The 21720-nt window shown below is 32.4% G+C and overlaps 3 protein-coding genes and 1 long non-coding RNA gene across 6 annotated transcripts; 3 read left to right on the top strand and 1 right to left on the bottom strand.

Annotated features, from left to right (window-relative positions):
• Positions 1-1160: 1160 nt before the first annotated feature.
• Positions 1161-2349, bottom strand: LOC121122135 (uncharacterized). The gene is made up of 3 exons (XR_011781178.1): positions 1923-2349; positions 1529-1694; positions 1161-1420 (listed from the first exon to the last, which is right to left on the bottom strand). It is a non-coding gene; the product is annotated as an uncharacterized lncRNA (long non-coding RNA).
• Positions 2350-4795: 2446 nt separating this feature from the next.
• Gle1 (nucleoporin GLE1) lies at positions 4796-8836 on the top strand. Of its 3 annotated transcripts, XM_040717141.2 has the most exons (5): positions 4796-5062; positions 5159-5306; positions 5388-5675; positions 5739-7366; positions 7436-8836. In XM_040717141.2, exons 3-4 carry the CDS (start codon positions 5391-5393, stop codon positions 7302-7304), a joined length of 1851 nt encoding a protein of 616 aa, XP_040573075.1. In that variant the 5' UTR covers positions 4796-5062; positions 5159-5306; positions 5388-5390; the 3' UTR covers positions 7305-7366; positions 7436-8836. The 3 variants fall into 3 exon arrangements, with proteins under 3 accessions (XP_040573075.1, XP_040573073.1, XP_040573074.1); XM_040717139.2 differs by lacking the exon at positions 5159-5306 and having other exon boundaries at positions 5036-5062; XM_040717140.2 differs by lacking the exon at positions 4796-5062 and having other exon boundaries at positions 5385-5675.
• Positions 7611-8717, top strand: Lrr47 (Leucine-rich repeat 47). Its single transcript, XM_040716692.1, has one exon. The coding sequence runs from the start codon at positions 7611-7613 to the stop codon at positions 8715-8717; it is 1107 nt and encodes a 368-aa protein (XP_040572626.1).
• On the top strand, positions 8755-12887 carry LOC121122133 (uncharacterized). The gene is made up of 2 exons (XM_040717136.2): positions 8755-8894; positions 8963-12887. Exons 1-2 carry the CDS (start codon positions 8878-8880, stop codon positions 12567-12569), a joined length of 3624 nt encoding a protein of 1207 aa, XP_040573070.1. The 5' UTR covers positions 8755-8877; the 3' UTR covers positions 12570-12887.
• The last annotated feature ends 8833 nt before the right edge of the window (positions 12888-21720 follow it).

Below are 21720 nucleotides of genomic sequence, written 5' to 3'. Positions count from 1 at the left end.
AATGCTCTTCCATCCAGAAACAACGAACCCACTCCTGTCATGTCTTCTATCTTTAGAAGATCATTGGACAGCTCTGCCTGTCTAATCCAGACGTTGACCTCTCCAGACCCATCGAATATCGGACTACATCCACTATTTTTAATATAGTCATGACCGTGATAGCTTGTAGCTTCTTACTTCTCTTCATAAAAAATACACCGCCTCCCTTCACTCCTCTCCCAGCACCACTCCCATGAGAGCTTGTACTGTCGGAGCTACAAGTTCATATGTTATAGTCATACATGTAAATCTGGGGTGTTTTTTAGCTAGCCCGTTAATTTTTAATTGGTAGTATAAATAATTAATTTTATTTTCCTTAGCACTTGTCATTATTATTTAATTCCTGAGTAGTGAACATCCTTTCGCAATTAGATTCAATTTAACCAGTTTTAACGTTCGTGTGTGTTCATAAAAGATGGAATGTCACCCTGAGGATTTGTTTCTGAGTTATAATTCTAAGTCCTTGTTGGATTCAGAGTATAATTGAGGATCAACATTGGAGTATTCTAGCAAATGAACTTGTTTATATTCTTTTTACTTCCTGTCTTGTCACAGCTGATCTAATTAAACGTAGTGAGCATTATTCTTTCTATCCTCCAATGCATTTTTCAAATTGTTAGGGTTACCATGTTGATTTTTCGGTTACTTTCTTTTAAAATGCCCATTCCACACTGGATTTTCACCTTTACTTATACTTAAGGTAGTGTACTAAAAACTTTCATGTTGGATAAGAGCCTTCAAAAAGTTAAGACATATTCAAAAAATATATAAATTTTAATTTCTTGAATTTTTTGTAAGTACTATTGGAACGGAACGCTAAAATCTCATTTCTAGCGTTCAACGTTAAAAAAAAACAAAAAAAACAGTTCCGTTCATTGAGCACACGTTCCATGGAACACAGTTCAATTTTGTGTCTTGTTCACAAGCCTGAGAATTATTATTCTTCCATTGATTTCTGAATACTCATGTGATTAATTCATAAAGTTGATAGAGTCGAGTGTATTTGTATAATGTGTCCAATGGATTTGGAGTCGCATAATTCAAATATTCGGATTTAAAGCTAAGATCTCAAAATTTTATTCCATACCATAAATGAAGAATAATTTATTTTTAGATGTATGTAGTTGTAATGAAATTATTTATTATTTTAGTGACTGAGAATTTAAATTTAATTTCTAGAGTATAATTCGAATAGTTTCTTAAGGTAGGATTTATATTATTGAGAGATCCTGTCTTCAATCTGCTGCTATTTTAAAATTTACAACTCCAAGTCATGTTGTGTTCCAAACCGTTTCCGTGAGTGTATCCATGTGACTCTGCTGATTCCCGGCTTACAGCTCATCCATAATGATTACTTGATTGGAATTAGAGTACCTAGTTACTAAAAATTACATTATTTTGATCCATTAAAACTCTTGAATGGGTGTATACATATAAAATTGATACAGTCTGATGGGGGAATATTTCATATTATTTGAATAAAACTTACTGTAATTCTAAATCCATTCAACTCCGTGTGTAAATACATGCGACTTTTCTAACTTCCAGCTCAATTAAAGGTAATTACTTAAAATGAGATCATTTTAATCCTTCCAAACTCATGAATTGGGGATATGAGTAATTGATACAGGATGTATGAAGTTTTCTTTCTCTTTCTTTTCGGCAACGAACATATAAATATATAATCATAGTTATGAATTAGTTACATTTTTATTCAAAGATTAATATGGATATAATATTTCATATTATTTGAATAAAAATTACTTCATAATCAAATACAAACCCAATTTGAAATTGACAACTTTATTTTTGAAGGGCAAATTCATCAGTTTAAATGATTATTTTCATTACGTTTTTAAAGTTTACTTTAAAAAACATTTTACCATATATCCACTTTGATTTTGAGTCGTATACATTAGGTCAATCCATAATTTTCTAATCAAAAACATTTTTTCAGGATTTCAAATATTATCCCAAAAAGTTGCTTAAAATACCACGAGACGTTGAGATAAAACTGCAACTATGACTAATATTATAGCCTAATAATTGTCCAAAGTTCATATAGTTCAGCAAGTCGAATTTATTATCAAAAATGATGTTTTTCGCCACAACAGGCTGCGTGATTGGAGCATGTACTCCTCCAGATAGTATTAGAATTCATTTGCCCCTTCTACACTGGAGTTTCATAGTTAAAGCTTTAAACAAAGTAATGAAACAAGGACCCACGTGATCAATAGCTGAAAAATGTATTAGTGCACAGAAGCTTTTTTCTTCACTAGAGGTGTACTGTTTATTTATTATTTGGAAATATAATTATTATTAGGAATTATGATGTAAATAATATGTTTGACTTTTGATAAGATGCTCATTCGAAGTCCGGAAGATGGAATTAGCTTAACTAGAAAAGATTTTTATAATACGGAGTTTTGTTAACCCAATAATTTGTTTACTCTAGTTCAAAGAGTATGATGTTTGTTCTGCGTTATTTTTTCATATATAATCAATGTAAAAATATATATTTTATATTAAACTATTGAGTCCAAGTCAATTCTGAAGTCCTAGTTCCCACCTCTGACAATAATTGATCATTGTATCTTATATCATACATTTATTATTATAATAACAATCAATAAATTATAAATGTATAATTGAAAACTCTTCTTTTTGGTGGGAAATTCAAAAAAGGAAATAATAGCGAAGAATAAAATAATTTTTTTGGAATATTCTTATTCAATATTCAACACGTCGTTACATTTATTGACTCTCGCAACCTCTTTTCCATAAAAATTCCTTATTATTCAATAACTGTTTGGGATATCCAATGTACAAAATTAAACTTAATTTTTTAGTTAGATCTTGGAAAATGGGAATAATATCAACTTGTATATGTTTTATGAAAAAAGTCAAATTTGAAGAGTTTTATATTCCATATTGAGATAGTCGCTAAATAATGACTAAGAAAATATGTTCTAAATAATTTATTTCTGTTTCATGTAAATCTTAAAGTTAATCATCTATAGACCAGAAACAAATTTACTAATTAGCCCTTGGGCATCAAGTTGGTAAATAACTTGGGGATTAGTAAAGTCGTTTGCAAAAGATTTATTCAAGCCTCAGCAAGATGTTTCTCGTATTAAATAGTACTTTTTTTAAATTTTTCTTGAATTACGATTCATCCTTCGGATAATTTAAATATTACATATAGATAACTGCCTAAATTAGTGAGGGTAGTTGTACTCTATCTCCGATGACTTAATATATTCATTAAAAGTTTGAACTAATACGATGATCAATATGATTAATATAAGATGTTAATACGAAATAGAATAAGCACTTCTTTATTCATTTTAACGAAATAAGGATTCTTTTTGACAATTAAATTACTTTTTCGAATCTCAAAAATAGTATAATTTATCCTCGTTATCTTTGATTCAAAATTAAATTATATTCTTTCTGTTAATGTTACCATTATTAAAATGATAGGATCAGTAGAGTTGAGTACAGGGTGAACCTTAAATACTGTCAAATAAATAATCACATAACTATTTTATCTCTATAATTAGTAACCTAGGTTTTATTAAATTGAAAAATTTAATTTTTTGAAAAAAATTCAAAAATCTACAGGTGTATTTGAAAGATTAAATTAAATTTTATATATTAAATTTTAAAAAAAATCAAATATTAAATTTTCTAGTAAAAACCATAAATTCATTAATTTGGGGGAGCTACAACTCCTCCAGTACAATTTCTGCGGACGTTCCAATAGTTCCAAAAGCAAGTGAGATTAATCTTATACCACTTTTGCATCATGTTAGACGTGTGAGAGTGAGCACTATCCTGTTGAAATGTGTAAATCTCTTAGCTGAATTGGGAATTGGCCCATGGGTGGAAACTCGTCCAACCTATTGTTCCCACGTACTCAATGCCGTTAGTTTTTTTGCTCTAGGGCAGAAAGATAAGGTGCACCTTATCGAAACGGCTACTGATTTACTCTGTTTTTTTGTATCCAATAGATCTTACAGGATGAATCAGACGTTTTTATTGAGCAAAATTCAATCATTTTTTGAGGTTAAATAGAGCCTCAATAAATAAAAAATTAGAATTACCAAAACAATGTTAGGAGGCGTGCCAGACATTAACAAACTTAGAAATTTTTTTCATCTCTGTCCTTTCTTTTCTCTAATGTTTGAAAAAAAGACCAATATATCTTTTAAGCAAACTTTGCGGACAATAAATCACGATTTTTTTAGAATGTGATCTCTAAAATTCTATGAGCTATTTAAATTTAAATTGAAGTCATTTTTTCCCAGTATTTAAGGTGGACCCCTAGTTTCTAATGTAAAAACTGTCTCAGGGAAACTTGTTTTTGGAAAGTTTTATTATTAAAAACAACGAGTCGTTTACTAAATAAATTATTGTACTCAGGTAGAAGATGTCTTTGGTTCAATACATAATAATCTCAACAATCCATGATCTTTGAAGGGTCAGTTTATGTAGTAAGAGGGGTTAGGGCCCATCAATAAGAAATATCGGGACGGATGTGGCCATGAACCGTAGTCTGACAACCCTTGTATTAAAATACGTTCGAAATTTGTCTCTGATTGCGTTTTGTTTTTCTGAAATTTGTTTAACCGAAACAGTCAGCTAAAAAGTGAAGGATGAACAATTTAGTAAAATAAAGAATTTTGAAAAAATGAACGATAACACGCCTGTTATAATAACAATTAAGTTATTATTAATAACATATCCACGTGTTAAAAAGTGTTGTTAAATAAAAACGCGCAACCTACAATCTATTTAGTTAATAATATATTAATATATAAATAAGTTTCATTTTTGTTAGTTCAATAAATGTTATCTCATTTATCAATTATTACACCATTATTTGTAATAGCTTATTATATATAAGAACCTCTATTGTACGAATGCAAGATGAAAGAGTGGAAAATGATCACCAATCAGAAATTGAAAAACGAATAAAAGCCCATAAAAATTGTACCCAAGAATCTTAATGAATATGAAAGTAAGTTGGTATTTAATATAACATAAATATCAAGTTAGAAAATGTACCTATGATAAAATTGGAGGGAAAAAGAGTAGTGTTTATTTTCTTTTTAAGGTAGCTGCTGTATGTTTGAATGGATCTATGACGTCATTAAAGGGCTGCTTGCTGGAAGCAGATATATTATTTATTTATATATCTGAAAATTTTTGTATTGAATTCTACTAGATAAATTTTTCATTTTTGTAACTACTATTAATAACAAGTAAATACTTAGTACTTAAAGTACGATCCGCTGATTCATGGATAATTATTAATTTCTATCATTATCATCTAATGTAAGCAGGGAATGAGATCACCAAAGGAACTAGTGGTGGAGTTGAGCTCCACATCCAGAGGACGCCTTTCCTACGACCGAGACTGTTTCAAGGATCATAGCTCCTTAGAAGAAATCCTGGAGGAAGTTGAGGCTCAGAATACAAGTTTGAAGGTCTCTTTAGTCACGGAACTCACTACAGAAATTGAATCCTTTTCTCATGATCTTACACCCAAAAAAGAGATATCCCCGCCAAAGTCCAAGCCTAAGGCCAAAGAAAGCCTTAAAGAGAACAAAACCCCCATGAGCGTGGAAAAGGTATTTACTTGGGATGAGTCCCCATGAGTGGTGTAGTCTATTAATTAACGTTCAACTTTCCAGAGACGCCTCGGGATGGGGAAAGAAATTGCAATGCTGGATTGTCCTATCAAACGCTTGAATAGGTCATTTGAGACACAAAGTCCCTCTGACTTTTCCATTATCCGTGAGGCCAAGAGAAGGTCCCTGGAGCGAAGAATTGTGTTTGATAATTTCATTAGAGATGAAGTCCGTGAGGCTGAGATACAATTTGGAAAGAAATGTAAGATCATGAGTGAAGAAAATGCCTTTCATTCTAATGTTGATTCCGGTGGGAATGAAGAAAAGGAAAATCACATCATGGCTGAAATTCGTGCTCATGCCAAGTCTAAAGAAGAGGAGAGCAAACGCCGTATATCTAGAATAGAAGAGACCATAGCGCGCGAAGAGCGCCTCATTGACAATACTGTTATTGAAAATGAACCAAAGGAAACCAAAGTGACTCCAAAAATTGTACCCCAATCCATCATCCCTCATAATGAAAGCTCAAATTTTGTTATAGAAAATTCAATCGTTTCTAAACCTACTATCATTCCACATAAGTCGGATTCTGTAGAACTGCCTCCGTCGACTTTTATTTCTCCTGTACCAAAAGAAATATCAACAGAAAATCAATCCATATCTCTTTCAAAAGAAACATCTCTAGACAAACAAGCTCATGAAGAAGAAGCTAGCAGTAAAAACGTGCAAATATATTTAAAGGCAACAAAGTATAACCTTGATATTAAGACTAAATTGTTAGCATTCTCAGATAAATCCTTAAAGTTTGATCTCCAAAAAGGAGTTAGTACAATAATCAATGCCATATGTCAAGTATCCAAAGCTCATTTAAAAGAAAAGTTAGAGAAATTAACATTTTTGTCAGACGGGCAACCTATCAACATTGGAGATTCAAAGACTGTTAATTCATCTTCTGATCCTTATGGGGTTGATTATGTTAAATTTATTATGGCAGAAAAGTTTATATCACATTGGGATGAACAACCTAAATCAATTTTTGCATTAGGTGCAGTGATGGCGGCTTTGTCATCTCAGTTTCCGGACTTTGGCATGCTATTACTCGCCAACTTTTATAAAAAGTGTCCTTATATTTTGCCTTATTACTATGTTAAAAAGGAATTCGAGTCCCTCAAAGAATATCGCACGCGATGTGGATATTCCTATAATGATGATCAAGAAGAAGACAAGGAAATGTTCCTCAAGCATATGAGCGGAATCATTAGGCTTTACACTGCCTATTCCATTGCTGAGCTTCCTCAAAGTCATTCAGATCGCGTAATTGATCATGGAGTCGGAAATTTGTGGAGATTAGTATCATCTACCTTGAATCTAAATCCTATTAATGAGATAACTGCTATAGTCCTATGTGAAGTATTTGAAATCGCCGGACACGTTCTATTAGAAACTTACAAGGATAATTTTATATGTCTTTTAGACCTTGCTCAAAAACAATACATTCCTAAGATAAAAGAAGTGACTCTTGACGGGTGTTATGGTTCTGTTTCTCGACTTGAGGATCTTTTTGATAAATTTCGGGCTGCTAAAACCATTCCTAAGCCTGAAGGATCCCTTCAAAGTGGATTTTTATAAAGTTGTTGTTTAAAAAAATACATTAGTGATTTATTTGTTCGTTTTAATCTTATATATAATAGGTTAATATGAGAAAAATTATTATATATATAGTTGTATATATATTAATACATATATTCAATTATTTTCAGGGACAAAATTGGAGCTATGAAACTAAAGGGAGTAATATTAATTACTGATAGGAGCAAACCTAATTGCAACAATTCTGGAAAGTTTATTTCAGGGCTCTTTGCAATTGGATCGAAAAATAAACAAGATAAAGACTCGTATCTTTCAGTATGTACAACATCAAATAAAAGTGGAACCATGTATAAATTAAAGAAAGAAAACATAGACAAATTATTCCTTCGATTTATGGGTGAAGGAAAGTGTACCTTTCGATTCAAGGAGCCACCCCATGATGTAGCTATTAAATCCAATTCAAATGAACTCAAACAATTCATCAATTCAATCAAAACTACGCTACTCTCTTTGCAACCTGGTTACAAGGCAACCGGAGTATCTTTACCAATGCTTGCTCCTGTTTCTTTATCTGAAATTAGTAAACCTAAAGAGAAACTATTTGTTCAAACGAAGAAAGACTATCCCTTGTCTAAAGGATTCCCTTCCTCTCTCACGACGTTAGTTATTAATCAAATAAATCTTCAGCGACTCGATACTCGCATTTTGAAACTTCGAAATTTGGTTACTCTTAATCTAGACTCATGCTCACTTACTCAATTACCCCCTGTGTGGGATAGACTAACCCAACTTGCGTCTCTGCAATTATCAAATAATAGTTTAGATACTCTACCGCCAGAATTTTGTCAAGGGAGTTTGTGTGATACACTACAAATTTTGGATTTACGAGCAAATAAGTTTCGTAGACTGCCAAGATATATTTGTAATTTAAAATCTGTGCATACTTTGAAGGTTGACAATAATGAATTAATTGAGTTCCCACCATCCGTTGGTAAAATGAATAAATTGAAATACTTATCTGCTTCAAATAATAGAATGACTTTTTTCCCGGGATCAGCGTTTTTTATGAAAATGGACTTTTTGGATTTGTCTGGGAATTTTATGGATTGGGATCCACATGTCGCCCTCCCCAGACCTCCTATAATTAAAGATACATTAAAGAAATTGAAAGTATTATCTGCTCGTTCATTTCTTGGGTCATATAGTTATAAAAAAATCCCTAAGCCCGATGTGATACCATTCACTTTAGTTGAATATCTGATGAGTTTTCAAATGTGTCTTTGTGGTGTGTATGCGACTGATGAGTTTATGGGATATGGCCGTATGGGTATACCAGAAATATCTACTTCATACCGTATTGATAGTAGTGATAGTGTTCTTGCACGATTTTACATGTGTACACCTGAGTGTCAGAATATGTTTAACGCAATTCCACACTTGGGTGGAATTTAACAAGCTCAGTATAACGATAAATTTATGAAACTATATTCAATTAGTGAATAAAATAAAATTAATTTTTATATTAGTTTAAAGTTTATTCCAAAAATTGAATTATTATTATTATTTTCCAGGGTGTCTCTCTAAGATTGGATGTATATTTTTTTCACTTGTTATGGATATTGAGCTGGGGTAAGATTTATTATTCTATCTGCTTATTGACGTCCCTAGATTTTTACAAATTATCTCATATTTTATAGGGAAATCGAGAATTATGAGAATAAGCCTTCTCCTGGCAATATTTTCAAAGGCACTATCATACATTGGACCAATAAATATGCTTTATTCGAATACATTTTCGAAAATAGCATTACCTATGGTATTTTTCGACCTAATAATATATATGCTAATGGAGTTAAGATAAAAAGGAAGGATAAGAATAATTTGGATTCATTTTTACACACTCATGGATTGAATGTTCATGTCACAAACTTTGTTCCCCATAGTACTGGGCTAGATTTCACGGAATTGTCTTATAAACTTGATGATGTTGAGAATATAGTTAAACCAGAGTTTATGGCTATTAATGTTTGGATAGGTAATGAAAAACCTCCTGAAGATGAACTTAAGAAAGGAGAAAAGAGGGCTCAAGAATATAAGGTTTTAGAAGACGTGTGTGGACAAGTCTTTAATTTTGATAGCAAAAGCAAAACAGGGTGGATAAAGTTAAGTTACTCTAATTGGGATATCGTCAAGTTTAAAGTTGAAGCATTAATTATCGGAGGAGAATGCACCTCAAAAGATAAATCGAATCGGTTTCTCCTTGATATTCTAAAAAAACCACCTTCTAAACGAATAGTAAAATTGGATTGTGTCTATGAGTCAGCGGAGTCTCCTATTGATCTTAATGATGGAGAAGGTACCAAAACATTTCACCATAAATGGAATTGTAGCATATTGTGGCCACTTGATGAAAAGAGACCAGTTGTTGAATATTTAAGAAAACCTGTCGTCTACGAGGTAAAAGAATTCTCCAAATTTCAATCCGAGTCCATCAAAAATAAAATTAATGGCAGTACATATTTTGAAGGAAAATTAAGTAAAATAATAGACTCTCAAAATGGAGTTATTGCAACCCAGAAGAAAAGCGTACCCTTTAGTCTAAAAAGAGTATTTGTTGCTGGAATACCAGGCAATACATTGAGCGATTCATTATATAAGATTTTGAACGTAGCAGATGATTTGTTTGGATATTTTAAGGAACCAGAATTAGAGGCTCTCATGGTATGGAAAGAGTATCGAAAGATTCCTGTTTTGAAAGAAACTCTGATGGATCTAGATAATCAAAAATTTAGACAAAATAATTTTCCTATGCCTTGGGAGGCTACATTTAAGGAAATGGATGCATCGATTTTAACTTCCGATGGAGTTATTGGAAAGGCTATGTTAATTGATAATCCCAAATTGGTTCTCTTTACTCGTTCTCGATGTTACGTGGATGGTTTACTATTAAAGTTTATCAAAGATGTCAATTATTTCCATCAAAACGTAAATGTTAAAATGGACATTGTTGAGGCGGATCCTAATGAATCACATGGAGAATATGATTATGTAGCCGTTTTGGTTTGGCTAGGTGAAAAACCGAAAGAGGAGGATGTCTTAAAAGAAATTGAAAATCCTACATCTTATAGAGCAAAAATAATTAAATTCGCTCCTATTATTCCAGATGTGGGTATAACTTCAGGAGTGCTTCATATTTTGAACGGCTCTTCTTTTGCTAATGAAAGGGTGATATTTAATCGAGATGTTGTTTATATATTCTCATTTCCAATGGCAAAAGGTGATCTTGCATATGTGCTAAAGGAATTTGATAAGGTTAATGTTGAATTTAAACCTACAACTTTGGATGAGAAAGAAAAGTCTCTTCGGATATATGGATGTGCCATAAAATATAAAGCAAGTTGTGTTTGGATTGGATATTTTCCTCGAGCTGTTGTTGAAGCTTATAACACAACGAATCTAATTCCTTTTTTAGATAAACGGAATTTGAGCTTAAAAAAATTTAAAGCCATAGTTGACGGTACTTGTGAAGCAAAAAAAAATACTCCTGGTCCTGACGACCAATTAATCGATAGAATTGAAGATTGTGTGCTTCCTCCAAATAATCTTAAAGGTCGATTAATTGAAATAAAGAAACCGGATTATGGATCTACTGATGGAACAAAGCTAGGCGTAATGAGAATCGAAAATGGTCCTCATTCTCAGAAGAAAGCTTTTTTCAATAGAAACTCTTTATATATTTATGGGCGGAATATGCACAAAGCAGATCTCATGAAGATTGTAAACGAATCTGATAAATTTTTTATAGATATTCAAGGTGATACTGGCAATAGTCATGTTCCTTTCAAAATTACTATAGCTTGGATTGGTTTGCACCCTAATGACTTTAAAAAAGATAAGCAAACACTTGCACCACATATCAGAATTAAATTCAATCATTGGCTCAACAGTCATCATATTACAGAAGAAGAGTTTGAAGAGTGCGTTTCTGGTAAGGCCAAAATTAAAAGTTTTTTCCCCTTCAAGTCCGAACAGATGAATGCAAGGATCAGCTATTTTTATCCACCCAATAAAGATTCTAAAAGAGGTGTAGAATTCGGGATTTTGAAAATTGTTACAGGCCCTTTGTCAAAAAGAGACGTTCTTTTTGAGAGAAGTGACTTTTACTTGTTTAATGTTTGTCTCAAAAATGTGGATATAAGTAAATTGTTAAAAGAAGGTGAAAAAATATTTTGTGAGGCCTCCGAAATTATTGGACGGGATCGGAAAAAATGGCAAGCAAGGCTGGGTGTATCAAGAGTACCTAATTATAGTGCAAATTTGGTTTGGCTGTCTTCACGTCCAAAAGCGACTGATGCTAATTATGACTATACATATAACAATAACTTAATTCAGTGGCTCAGGAAACGAGATTGTTCTATGGAAACCTTTCAAAGTTATGTAGATAATATTCCTCCATCTCCAAAAGCACTGGAGTTGACCTATAATGACAATAGTGATGAATTTGCTTTTAAGAGACATGTGAAAGTTGAAAAAATAGAATATGACGAGGACAGCAATATCGTTGATTTAGGAAATAGTTTGGTTAAAAAAATTATTAAGTGCAACTCCTCAGATGATGGCCTTCATAGTGTAATCACAACAGAAACTGAGCTCAACTTGGCGATTTTTCTGCATGATAGCCTTAAAAAGGCGATATCATTCAAACGTTGCGGTCCTAAAAATGAGCCAGAAAACCGTTTTGAACAGTTTAAAGAAATAGTGCCCTATGATTCTTCATTAGGGTGGGCGAATAAAGACAGCATGAGTTTAAATTTTGATCTCTCTGATAGTGATAATTTTTCTTCTGAAAATATTTCATTGAAGCCTGAAGTTATTACCAACCAAGAGATAGATTTAAAAGCCAACAACATTTTAAATCATTCATCCGTTAAGTTAGAGGAATCATTTTCTTCCATTTATGGAAATGCTTCTCTTCCCACGTTGTGTAGCAATAATAATGTTAATTCTATTTCTGACTCCTCAGATTCTTATTTCTCATTAAATTCAAATGTAAGAGATACTAATGACTCTAATTATGATATTTTTAAAGAAAAGTTATCTCAATACGGTGGAAAAGGAATTAATTGGAATCCACCTTGCCCCTATCCATCACAACTGCCAGATTCTCCTAGACGGTCTCCTCCTCAAGAACAACCATTATTCCATTCGCCTGTTGGGATCAGTATGCCTCTTGCAACTCACGGACTACTTAGAATTAAAGAAGAATTTAGAGAGCCTCCATTTAAGCGGAAATTTTCCCCTTAATAAAGTTGAAAATATTTAGTAGATAAATAATTACTATGCTAAATTTTATACTCTCATTATATAAATTAAAGAATTTAGCTTTTTTACCTATAATATTTTATTAAAAAATTATAATTAAGTCTTTACTTCATTGAGTAAATTCCTATTTTCTATAGATATTTTATGAATCCTTGTTAACAGTTAAGTTTGTATTCGGAATTAAGTATGGAGATTATCATATTTTGTGCTACACTTTTTGTTTAAAAAAAATATCTTTAACTTTGTTAATTTTTCTTATGTAAGTTATGGATATTAATACATACAAACAGTCCATCGACACATGTATTTGTTTCACGGTTGATTTTTATTTTCTTACTACAGTTACATTTCAATCTAAAGGACAAAGTCTGTGAAGCCAAATTTTTTCTGCTTGGCTCGCAGTATGTTTCTGATAGTACTGCATCACCTTATAGCCTTTAAGGTTCTAGAGATGGGATTAATATAAAAATGCGAGGCAAAGACGGGAGCAAGACATATGGTTATTAGTGAATTGTGACTTTAATTTTAGGTGCCTGTTCAATGATTAGGAGGGGGGGGGGGGGTAAAGCTTAAAAGTTTAGTGGGGAGAAGAGAAAATGAAGTATTGCTATAAAGAAGAGAACCTTTTACATTTAAAATAGGATTAGTATAAATAAAATATTATAATTTTATTTAAATTCATATATATTTAATTAATAATGCATTTTCAAATCAATTTACCAGAAACAATTATTCTTTTAGAGGGAGATATTAGCACACCAACGACTTATTAAATAATGAGAAAAAGAGAAGAAAAAGCACACACATCAACTGTATTTCCTTTTCTACTCGGTAAACTAAGCTTTTTCTATATAGAGATCTTTACTTATTAGCAAGGTTGTGCCCTTATAGGTTCTAACTGTTCCGGTTTTTGAACCGCTAGAACTGTAACCGACAAAGTCGAACCGAGACCGCAATATATTGCTTATCAGTCTCGGTTCATGAGCTTTTGTTCCTATTTAGAATATATAAAGAAAATATATTATAAAGAATAAATAAGTGACTTTTCAGATTTTGGTGTAAATGCAGCATTTTCCCATGATTTTTTTTAATATGGCCAGGATAGCTAAGGGCTTCTTATGGATTTGAAAAAGTGGTTTTAGGCACCACCCGGTGTAAATAAAAGAGGGGAGAGGTGGGGTGGATTATGGATCCAGGTACGGTACGTAGCTTGTCGGGGTCATAATTGATAACTATAATATTTCCTAAGCCAGGGTTTCCCAAACTTTACTATGCTAAGGCCCATATACTAATACATTTTTAGCTGAGGCCCCCTTTATAAGAAACATGTGTATGTGTAAACTGAAATTAATCCTCAATTCTCCATCTTACTGCGACCCTGTTTGTGTCTAATATCATTTCTCGGCCCGAATTTTCTAGTGAGCCCCTTGTTTTAAATTGAGCCTGTATATAAAAGAACCGATACCAAACACCGTTGAAATGGAAGAACACTTTAGACATGATCCAAATGATTTATTGGTTCCAGTTGATTTATATTCAACTTTCTATGTCTAGGAGAAACATGATAATATCAAACAAAAGTTGCCATTAAATTATAGTTTCAACTTTGTATGACATCACCATCAAGGACCTTCGAAATTGTATTTAATTATGCTCCTATGGCTTTGTCTAAGGTATCATTTAATACATGCAAGCAAACCTTACACCTTTATATCGAATATAAAATATAGTTACATAATCACGGCACAAGGGTAAACCCTGCACTAAATTCTCTTCAAATTCATATAACTTTCAAAGGCCGTTTTTTGACATCTATAGCTATTTGAAAATGACTTTTTTTAAACGAAATCTATTTATAAAGGAATTCAGAGGTATCAATTTAAAAAGTTATGATGCTGAATTCCTGTGACGGAAATATTTCATTATTTTTTTTCCACAACTTTGAAAAGTAATTAATGGTTTAAGTAACAATACAAAAGAATCGGAAATTGCAAATTATTTTTGGGATGCCGAATCGGAAAAACAACCGATTCCAATTAATCGTCCCATCAAATGAGTATTTGAGTATTCAGTGAGTTTATAAAATTTGACAGGATTGAGTGAAACATCTGTTATTTTTTTTTTTAATCTTGATAATTGTCGTGAAAAGGTCATTAATAAGTATGGATAAAGTAAAATTGGTTCAATTTAACAGCCATTTAACGAGCAAAAAATCATTCATGAATTTTTTGGGAACACGTCACCAGGTGCACTGTATATAGTGATCCCTAATGTATATCATATACAGTATACAGAAAAAATGCCAGTATAATATTCAGGGAGCACCTTATAAGATAAATGAAATCTTGCAGGCATTTTGTTCTACTCGTATTAAAAAAGAGAAAAAAGTAGGAAACACTTTATATAAAATTTTAAAAAATGAATGTAACTTTTGATGAGGTTTTGAAATGAGCTAAAGTACTCTATGGCTAATCTAATAATATTAATATTTTTCTCTGTCTCCGTTATTATTATATTTTATTGTTGAGGAAATAACTTCTGAGTATTGAGTGAGTAACTCCGTGTGAGTGTGCTCATGATAAAGGGATGTTATCTTCTATATTATAAAAACAAAAAAATTATGTTCGTCAATGCCTAATAACTCCGGCTAATCCCGGGTACTACCGCTAAATTTTGCCTCCTATGGTATGAACATTTTAATTGAAAAATTAATGGCTAAATCAAGACATTTGTATTGGAGGAGTGATATAATAAATTGTTAGCACCTTATGAACAGTCTATTCTTATGAGGTAAAATTTCGAAAACTGTTCTCAAATTTGTATGATACATATATAAACGTTAACATAAATTAAAAAAACTTCAATTGAATAGATTAGATTTTTTTTCTTTTTATATCTACATATTTCTCACACAGCTACTTTTAATCAAACGATTCGTTTGCATCCATCATTTCAACAAATATAAATATTTTTAAGTAAACTTAATATTCATAATATTCAATATTGTATTATAATTGAAGGGAACAATTAAGGGAATAATTGTTGGGACTCAAAGTTGATATTTTTACTAGATAAAATGTACAATTTCCAACAACCTTGATGAAACTTCCTCAAATGACTTTATAAGATTAAAAAAGACTTAACACCCCCATACAATGCTACTTTATGCCAATGATAAACACTAATATTAGAATCAGATAAACGGTAATAGGCACTAAAATCCCCAAAAATAGCTAGATTTTATTTATGATTTTATAGGTTATGGAAGAGAAAAGTAGGATAATTAGCAAAATATATTTTAAATGTCAAAATATTGTCTACATCAGCGTTTCTCAAAGTGGGTGCCGCCCAATAAAATAATATTTTGACATCTAATTAAAAAACAGAAAATTAAATCTGACATTTCAAATATATTTGAAAACATAAATACATTCTTTGTACATCAAAGAGTATACAATTTTAAATTTATTTGAGATAAATAAATATATAAAATTAACCATAAAATCTGTCTCATGTACCCATTGTGAATAACGTGTCATGCCAATAGCCCCGCAGGTTCAGCGTGACTGTAGTGCGCTGCATTTTGTTTTATCATTTAACCGCGAAAATACATTTGATTTCACAAAGATCAAGGAACAAGCTCCAACATTCCAAACCAATTCCATTCCAAACGTCATGATCATCATTCTTTCTCTCCTCCAAAACATTCTTCAAATTGTCAGGGTTACCATGTTGATTTTCCGTTTCTTTTTTAACATGCCCATTTTACATGAGTTTACTTCTTTCACCAGATCTACCCTTGCAACAAAGGTGCGAAGGGTAGATACTTTTGACGCTAGAAAGAGGATATACAAAGACAGTTACCTCCAATTTGGCTTCATCAGTACCAGGGATACAACATGCGCTCTTCCAGCATGAAATTATCAAACCAAGGGATGGTTCCGAGCAAACCAATATGTAGTATTTTCAATTCATATTATGCTCTGTTCATGACTCTCTCATCTAAATAAACAGAGCATTTGCATTAAGGCTATACAGTGTAATTTTTAATTGGGTGAATAAAAATTGTATAACTATGTAACAACATATTTTTAACGAATTAAATACATTAGGATCTGAATTGTAATTTAACTATGCAATAGAAGGATAAAATTTTCATAGACAGTAAGCCCTTTTATTTATTGATCCCATTGGACGTTCAGTAGTTCTTTATTTTACTTTATATTAATGAAATAATTGTTATAAAGCTTGGTTGTTTGGAAACCCAAAATGGCAGATATTAACAAAGCTGACGTCATGCTTTATTAATAATAAATGCAATCGTTCACCAGGGCGTCAGCAGGAGGTGGGATGGAGGGGCTATAGCTCCCCCCCTTTTTTTTTTTTTTTTTTTTTTTTGCTTTTTCTAGAAAATTTAATTTTTCAATTTTTTTTTCCAAAAAAATTAATTTTATCTGAATATCTATAGATTTTTGATTTTTTCAAAAAAATATAATATTTGAAACTTATTTTTTGAATTAAAATAAAAAAATAACTACTGCACGTTTGAGTGCATGTAGAGGGAAAGGCCTGCAGGGTCCGTCATACAAATACTAAGGCCCTCAAAGCCAATGTCAGCCAGCAATGGGACGCCATGACAGAAGACAACATCTGAAGTGGGTGCCAGGCATTCCGCTGCCGCGTGGAAACCATCATTGCCGCTTAGGACGGCTACATTAATTAATAAGAGAGCTCAGACACACATCTATTTATCGTATTGATTTTGTTCAAATGTTATAGTTAATTAATAAATTATATCTTGTTTAAGTTTAAAATTCAAAGGGTTGAGATTTTGTGGACCACTCTGTGTTAATGGTGAAATTTTTGGCTGTTTTAATAAAAATTACTAAAATTTAAGTATTCTGTTTTACATTACAAAATGCAAAGGCCCAGAGTTATATTGCTTATAAATACATAATAACCATGCCATTTGAATAGATCAAAATGAACTGATAGCTTCAATGTATACTTGCTAATTAGAATTACTAATTTTATAATTAAAATATTTTAAGACGAAGTAATAATAGGCAAGTATTCATTAGATGAAGAAATTACAACTTGTACACTTTGGTAAGTAACATTGCAAATTGTACATATATATATATCAATATAAAAAATGTTATTACGTTCCTAATTTATAGTAAGTGTGATCGTTCACAGCTGTAGTTTATGTACTATTATATAGCAAACTGCATTTCCTTTGTTGTAAACAACTCAATGAACAATGAAAAGCACTCAACAATTGGTTCAAACCCCATAATATTTCAAAAGGGAATATAATTATGTTCGATAGGAGGAGTTTCAGTTATTTATTATTATAAACAAATAACTAAGAATATACCATAAAGATAAAATAACGCAACCTTTCCTCCAAAAAGAAACAGAAAAATACACTAAATGATCTGGTAGTTAGTCAAATAAGTCAGTTGTACCAATCGCTATTTATATCATATATACTCGCAGATTGTCACTGTTATATTATTTCTTCGCTATTTTTAAAATAAATTACACATTATTAAAATCTACACAGTATTCTATTCGATACTGAATTATAATAATGCCCAGTAACATTTGATTAAAAGAGTAGTTATGATTAATTATTATATTATTTCTATCAAAAAATAGCCAAAATTTCTTCATTGAAATAATAAAATGGCCAATAATTATGTTATATAAACGACGAGGGATCAACAAGAAATTCTCTTCCTGTTCTTTTGGAAACGGAGCATAACTATAGAATAAATTGTTACATCGTGTATGTATGAAACAGAATAAATTATGATATAGTAATGACGTATAAAGGGAGAGAATTGACAGCTGACAACAAATATATAATGTTTTTTTTGCTTGCGAGATAACGCTGTGCCAGTGGTTTCCAAAGTGGGGTTGCGGGACACAACGGAAGGGTTGCGAGATAATCTCCAAAAAAAGAAGAATCTAATTTAACTTGAGATTACTTTAAGTGGCATCAAAACTTATAAAAATATGTGGATTAATCATTATTTAAGTTTTTTCTGGATCATTTTAAAAAGTGTTTCTCGGTAGATAGTGCTCCACAAAAAAATAACTCGAACCGCAACAGCTACTCACCTTTCGTCTAATATGGAGGATGCGTTTATCGAACTTTCATGTGACCAAACACAAAATACAGATTTTGATTTTCAAACACTTGACAAATTCTGGATCTCTGTGATGAATGAGTATGTGCAGGTAAATTGGTACATTTTTTAATGGCCTATAACTCCTGAAACTTTAATTTTACAGATTATTTTTTGTACAAAAGTTGTTCATCCATCAATGGAGAAAAGGATTATTTGATGTGTCCGCCGTTGGCGGCGATGACCTTGTCGAGGCGGGTCCGGAAGGAAGAGCAGGCCAAGACGGCATGTGCGGGAGTTACCTTGGCCCAGTACTTCACGATCAATTTATTTAGGTCGGCCAAACTGTTGTGGGGTCTCGAGCAAACTATAACTCCTTCTAAAAGGAGTAGTCCATAGGGTTCAAATCGGGAAATTTAGAGGGCCAGGTCTGCAGGCACCAGCACGTTTTCCTCCTTGAGCAAGTCGAAGGTCTTCTTGGTATAGTGAAAAGGGGACTGAGTCCTGCTGGAAGGTGAACCTGTTTCTCCCATTGTTGGATTTTATCTACGTGATGTGATGACTTTGTCCTTCAGCACCTCGCAGTACTTGTCAGTGCCACCGACTCTCTGTTTTTGGTTGAAGAAAATCGGCGGCGTCACCGTCCCGTTGTACCCAATGATACTCAACGCTATGGCGGAGACCGGAAACTTTGTTATGTACGCCATAGGACCTTTGAATTTTTGTGAGCTAAGAAGTGGTCGTTTTGGCTGTTGTAAAGGGTGATTCAAAACGAGCAGTTTTTGGATTGTAGAAATAAACACATAAAATATTATATTATAGTCAAAACTTTATTATGAATCTAAATAACAATCCTTTACAATTATTTCTAAAAAATAATCCCCTTCATATGTGGGCTGCAACTGGCCTCTAAATGGTCCATTCTTTCGCGCCAATTTTCGATGACGCGTTTGAGCATTGTGGTGGAAATCTCACGATTAACTCGCTCAATATTTGCTTCCAATGCTTCACTCGTTGCTGGTTTATCCACATTGACTTTTGTTTTTACGGAGCCCCAAAGAAAAAAGTGCGAGGTATGATATCACACGATCTTGTTGGCCAATTCACCGGGCCAAAACGTGAAATTAATTGCTCACCAAAATGATGTCCCAATAAGTCTATTGTTACGGGCGGTGTGTGGCCAGTGGCACCTTCTGGTTTGAACCAAATATCGTGGAGACCATGCGCTTCAATTTGAGGTACCAAAAAGTATGTTACCATGGAGGGAATCGATCCTTCACGATCTTCGGCTACACTCTCGGCTACGCCTGCAATATTTTCTACGCTGCGAGCTGTACGTGGCCTACCAGACGACGGGACATCCCAGCAAGCTGCTTCCCCTTCAAATTTTTCGATTATTCTGTGAATTGTGGATTCTGAAGGTCAATTATGTGGACCATAAGTTAGGCGTAATTTGCGAAAAACTTATTTCACAGAACGCTGATTTTTATAGTACAATTGACCAATTTGTACACGTTGTTGTGGCGTATATCTTTCCATGAAGAATTGTAAAACAATACTTAGTAAAAATGACGTATGGATTTGACAAAACTTGCGCGCCTGTCAAAAAATCCCTACTGGAAAAAACCGCTCGTTTTGAATCACCCTTTACATATACCATGTTTAAAGCCTAAAGCAGGGTCGGTTTTAGGGGAGGGGGATACACAGCCCGCTCTTGATTGGAGCCCCGAACTGGCATATAAATGAGAAGACGAATTTTAAAATATTATTTTCTAAAGGAAAAGTCGACTAATGAAATATGGACATGAACTAAAAATAAAATGAAACGTACTTTTTTTTCCCACCAAAAAAAAAACGTAAGAAAAGAAAATTTACTATTCAGTTTACCAACTCCAAAAAACGGTTTAGCTAAAAAAAGGTCTCGAATTTCATCTCTACCTTTAGTGCTTGATATCTAAGAACTGTGAGTCCAACAAGGACTGACAATTATAACTCCTCGACAAATCCTTGGGGTTCCTCTTCGTCTTTTATGAGCACACGAAAATGTTCAATCAACTATTGAATATAGTGGAAAAGGAAGTACACTTCTCAGGATTTAAATAACAATGACAACAGCTGATGAAAAGAAAATTCATTCTTCTGATTACCCATTCCAAAAAAATGGGTGAGCTATATAATGCACCGGATTTTCATCACTAGTTAGCAATACCAAGGAGGGAACTATTGTACTAATTAAGGAAAAAAAAAGATTTGCTAGACTCAATTAACGAAGTTGTGTGTTTTATATTTAACCCCATGTGTTAAACAATCTATAATCTAATACAAGTTTTCCAACCTTTATCTTACCATGTACACCATACCATTTTGATACATACGTACCTCTAAATTTTTTTCAAAATCAAAAAAGTTATGGGCTAAAAAAAGAAATAGGAGAAAATTGTAGTTACATTTTTTAAAGTACAAATGAAATGCATTTCCAATGAAACATTGGATTCGTAGATAAAGTAGTTCGTAGAAATTTGTCTAGGGATTTGTTTGCATATAAATTGATAATTAACTGAAATATCTGTCATTTTCTGAAAAAAAATAATCTTTTTTTTTCATCTAACGTCAATTTTCAATTTTTAAGAAGAAATACCACATATCAATACATTGAGTATTTAAAATTATACAAGAATACCTTACTCAAGTTTATCTTTTTGACGTTATTCTCCCCAACTTTTTTGTTTTTGCAAGTACGAGAAAAATCTTGTGTTTCTCTTTACAATGACAATAAATGCTATTAACAAGACTTTTGCAAATTGTTGCATAACAGCTTTTTGCAATTATCTTCACGAATTTCGATATGGCAATTTTGTGAGATGAGTAAAAGATTGTCTTTTCATTTTGACAAATTTTTTCATGCATTTATGTGGTATGTTATTTGAAGCTTATAACCCTTTTGGTTCGGTGATTATTTTTTAACATTCTTGTTCAATCATCATTTGTGCATAAAC

Source organism: Lepeophtheirus salmonis, chromosome 7 (genome assembly GCF_016086655.4).
Source record: "Lepeophtheirus salmonis chromosome 7, UVic_Lsal_1.4, whole genome shotgun sequence".
Taxonomy (NCBI): Eukaryota; Metazoa; Arthropoda; class Copepoda; order Siphonostomatoida; family Caligidae; genus Lepeophtheirus; species Lepeophtheirus salmonis.
The sequence above is the reverse complement of the archived record's forward strand: the minus strand, read 5'-3'. Positions and strand labels throughout refer to the sequence as shown.

Bases quoted from the DNA above. Each gene is read 5' to 3' on its own strand.
- Gle1 (XM_040717139.2), top strand. The intron at 5,676-5,738 runs GTATTTACTTGG...TCAACTTTCCAG, and splicing joins CCCCCATGAGCGTGGAAAAG to AGACGCCTCGGGATGGGGAA.
- Lrr47 (XM_040716692.1), top strand. From the start codon at position 7,611: ATGTATAAATTAAAGAAAGAAAACATAGACAAATTATTCCTTCGATTT.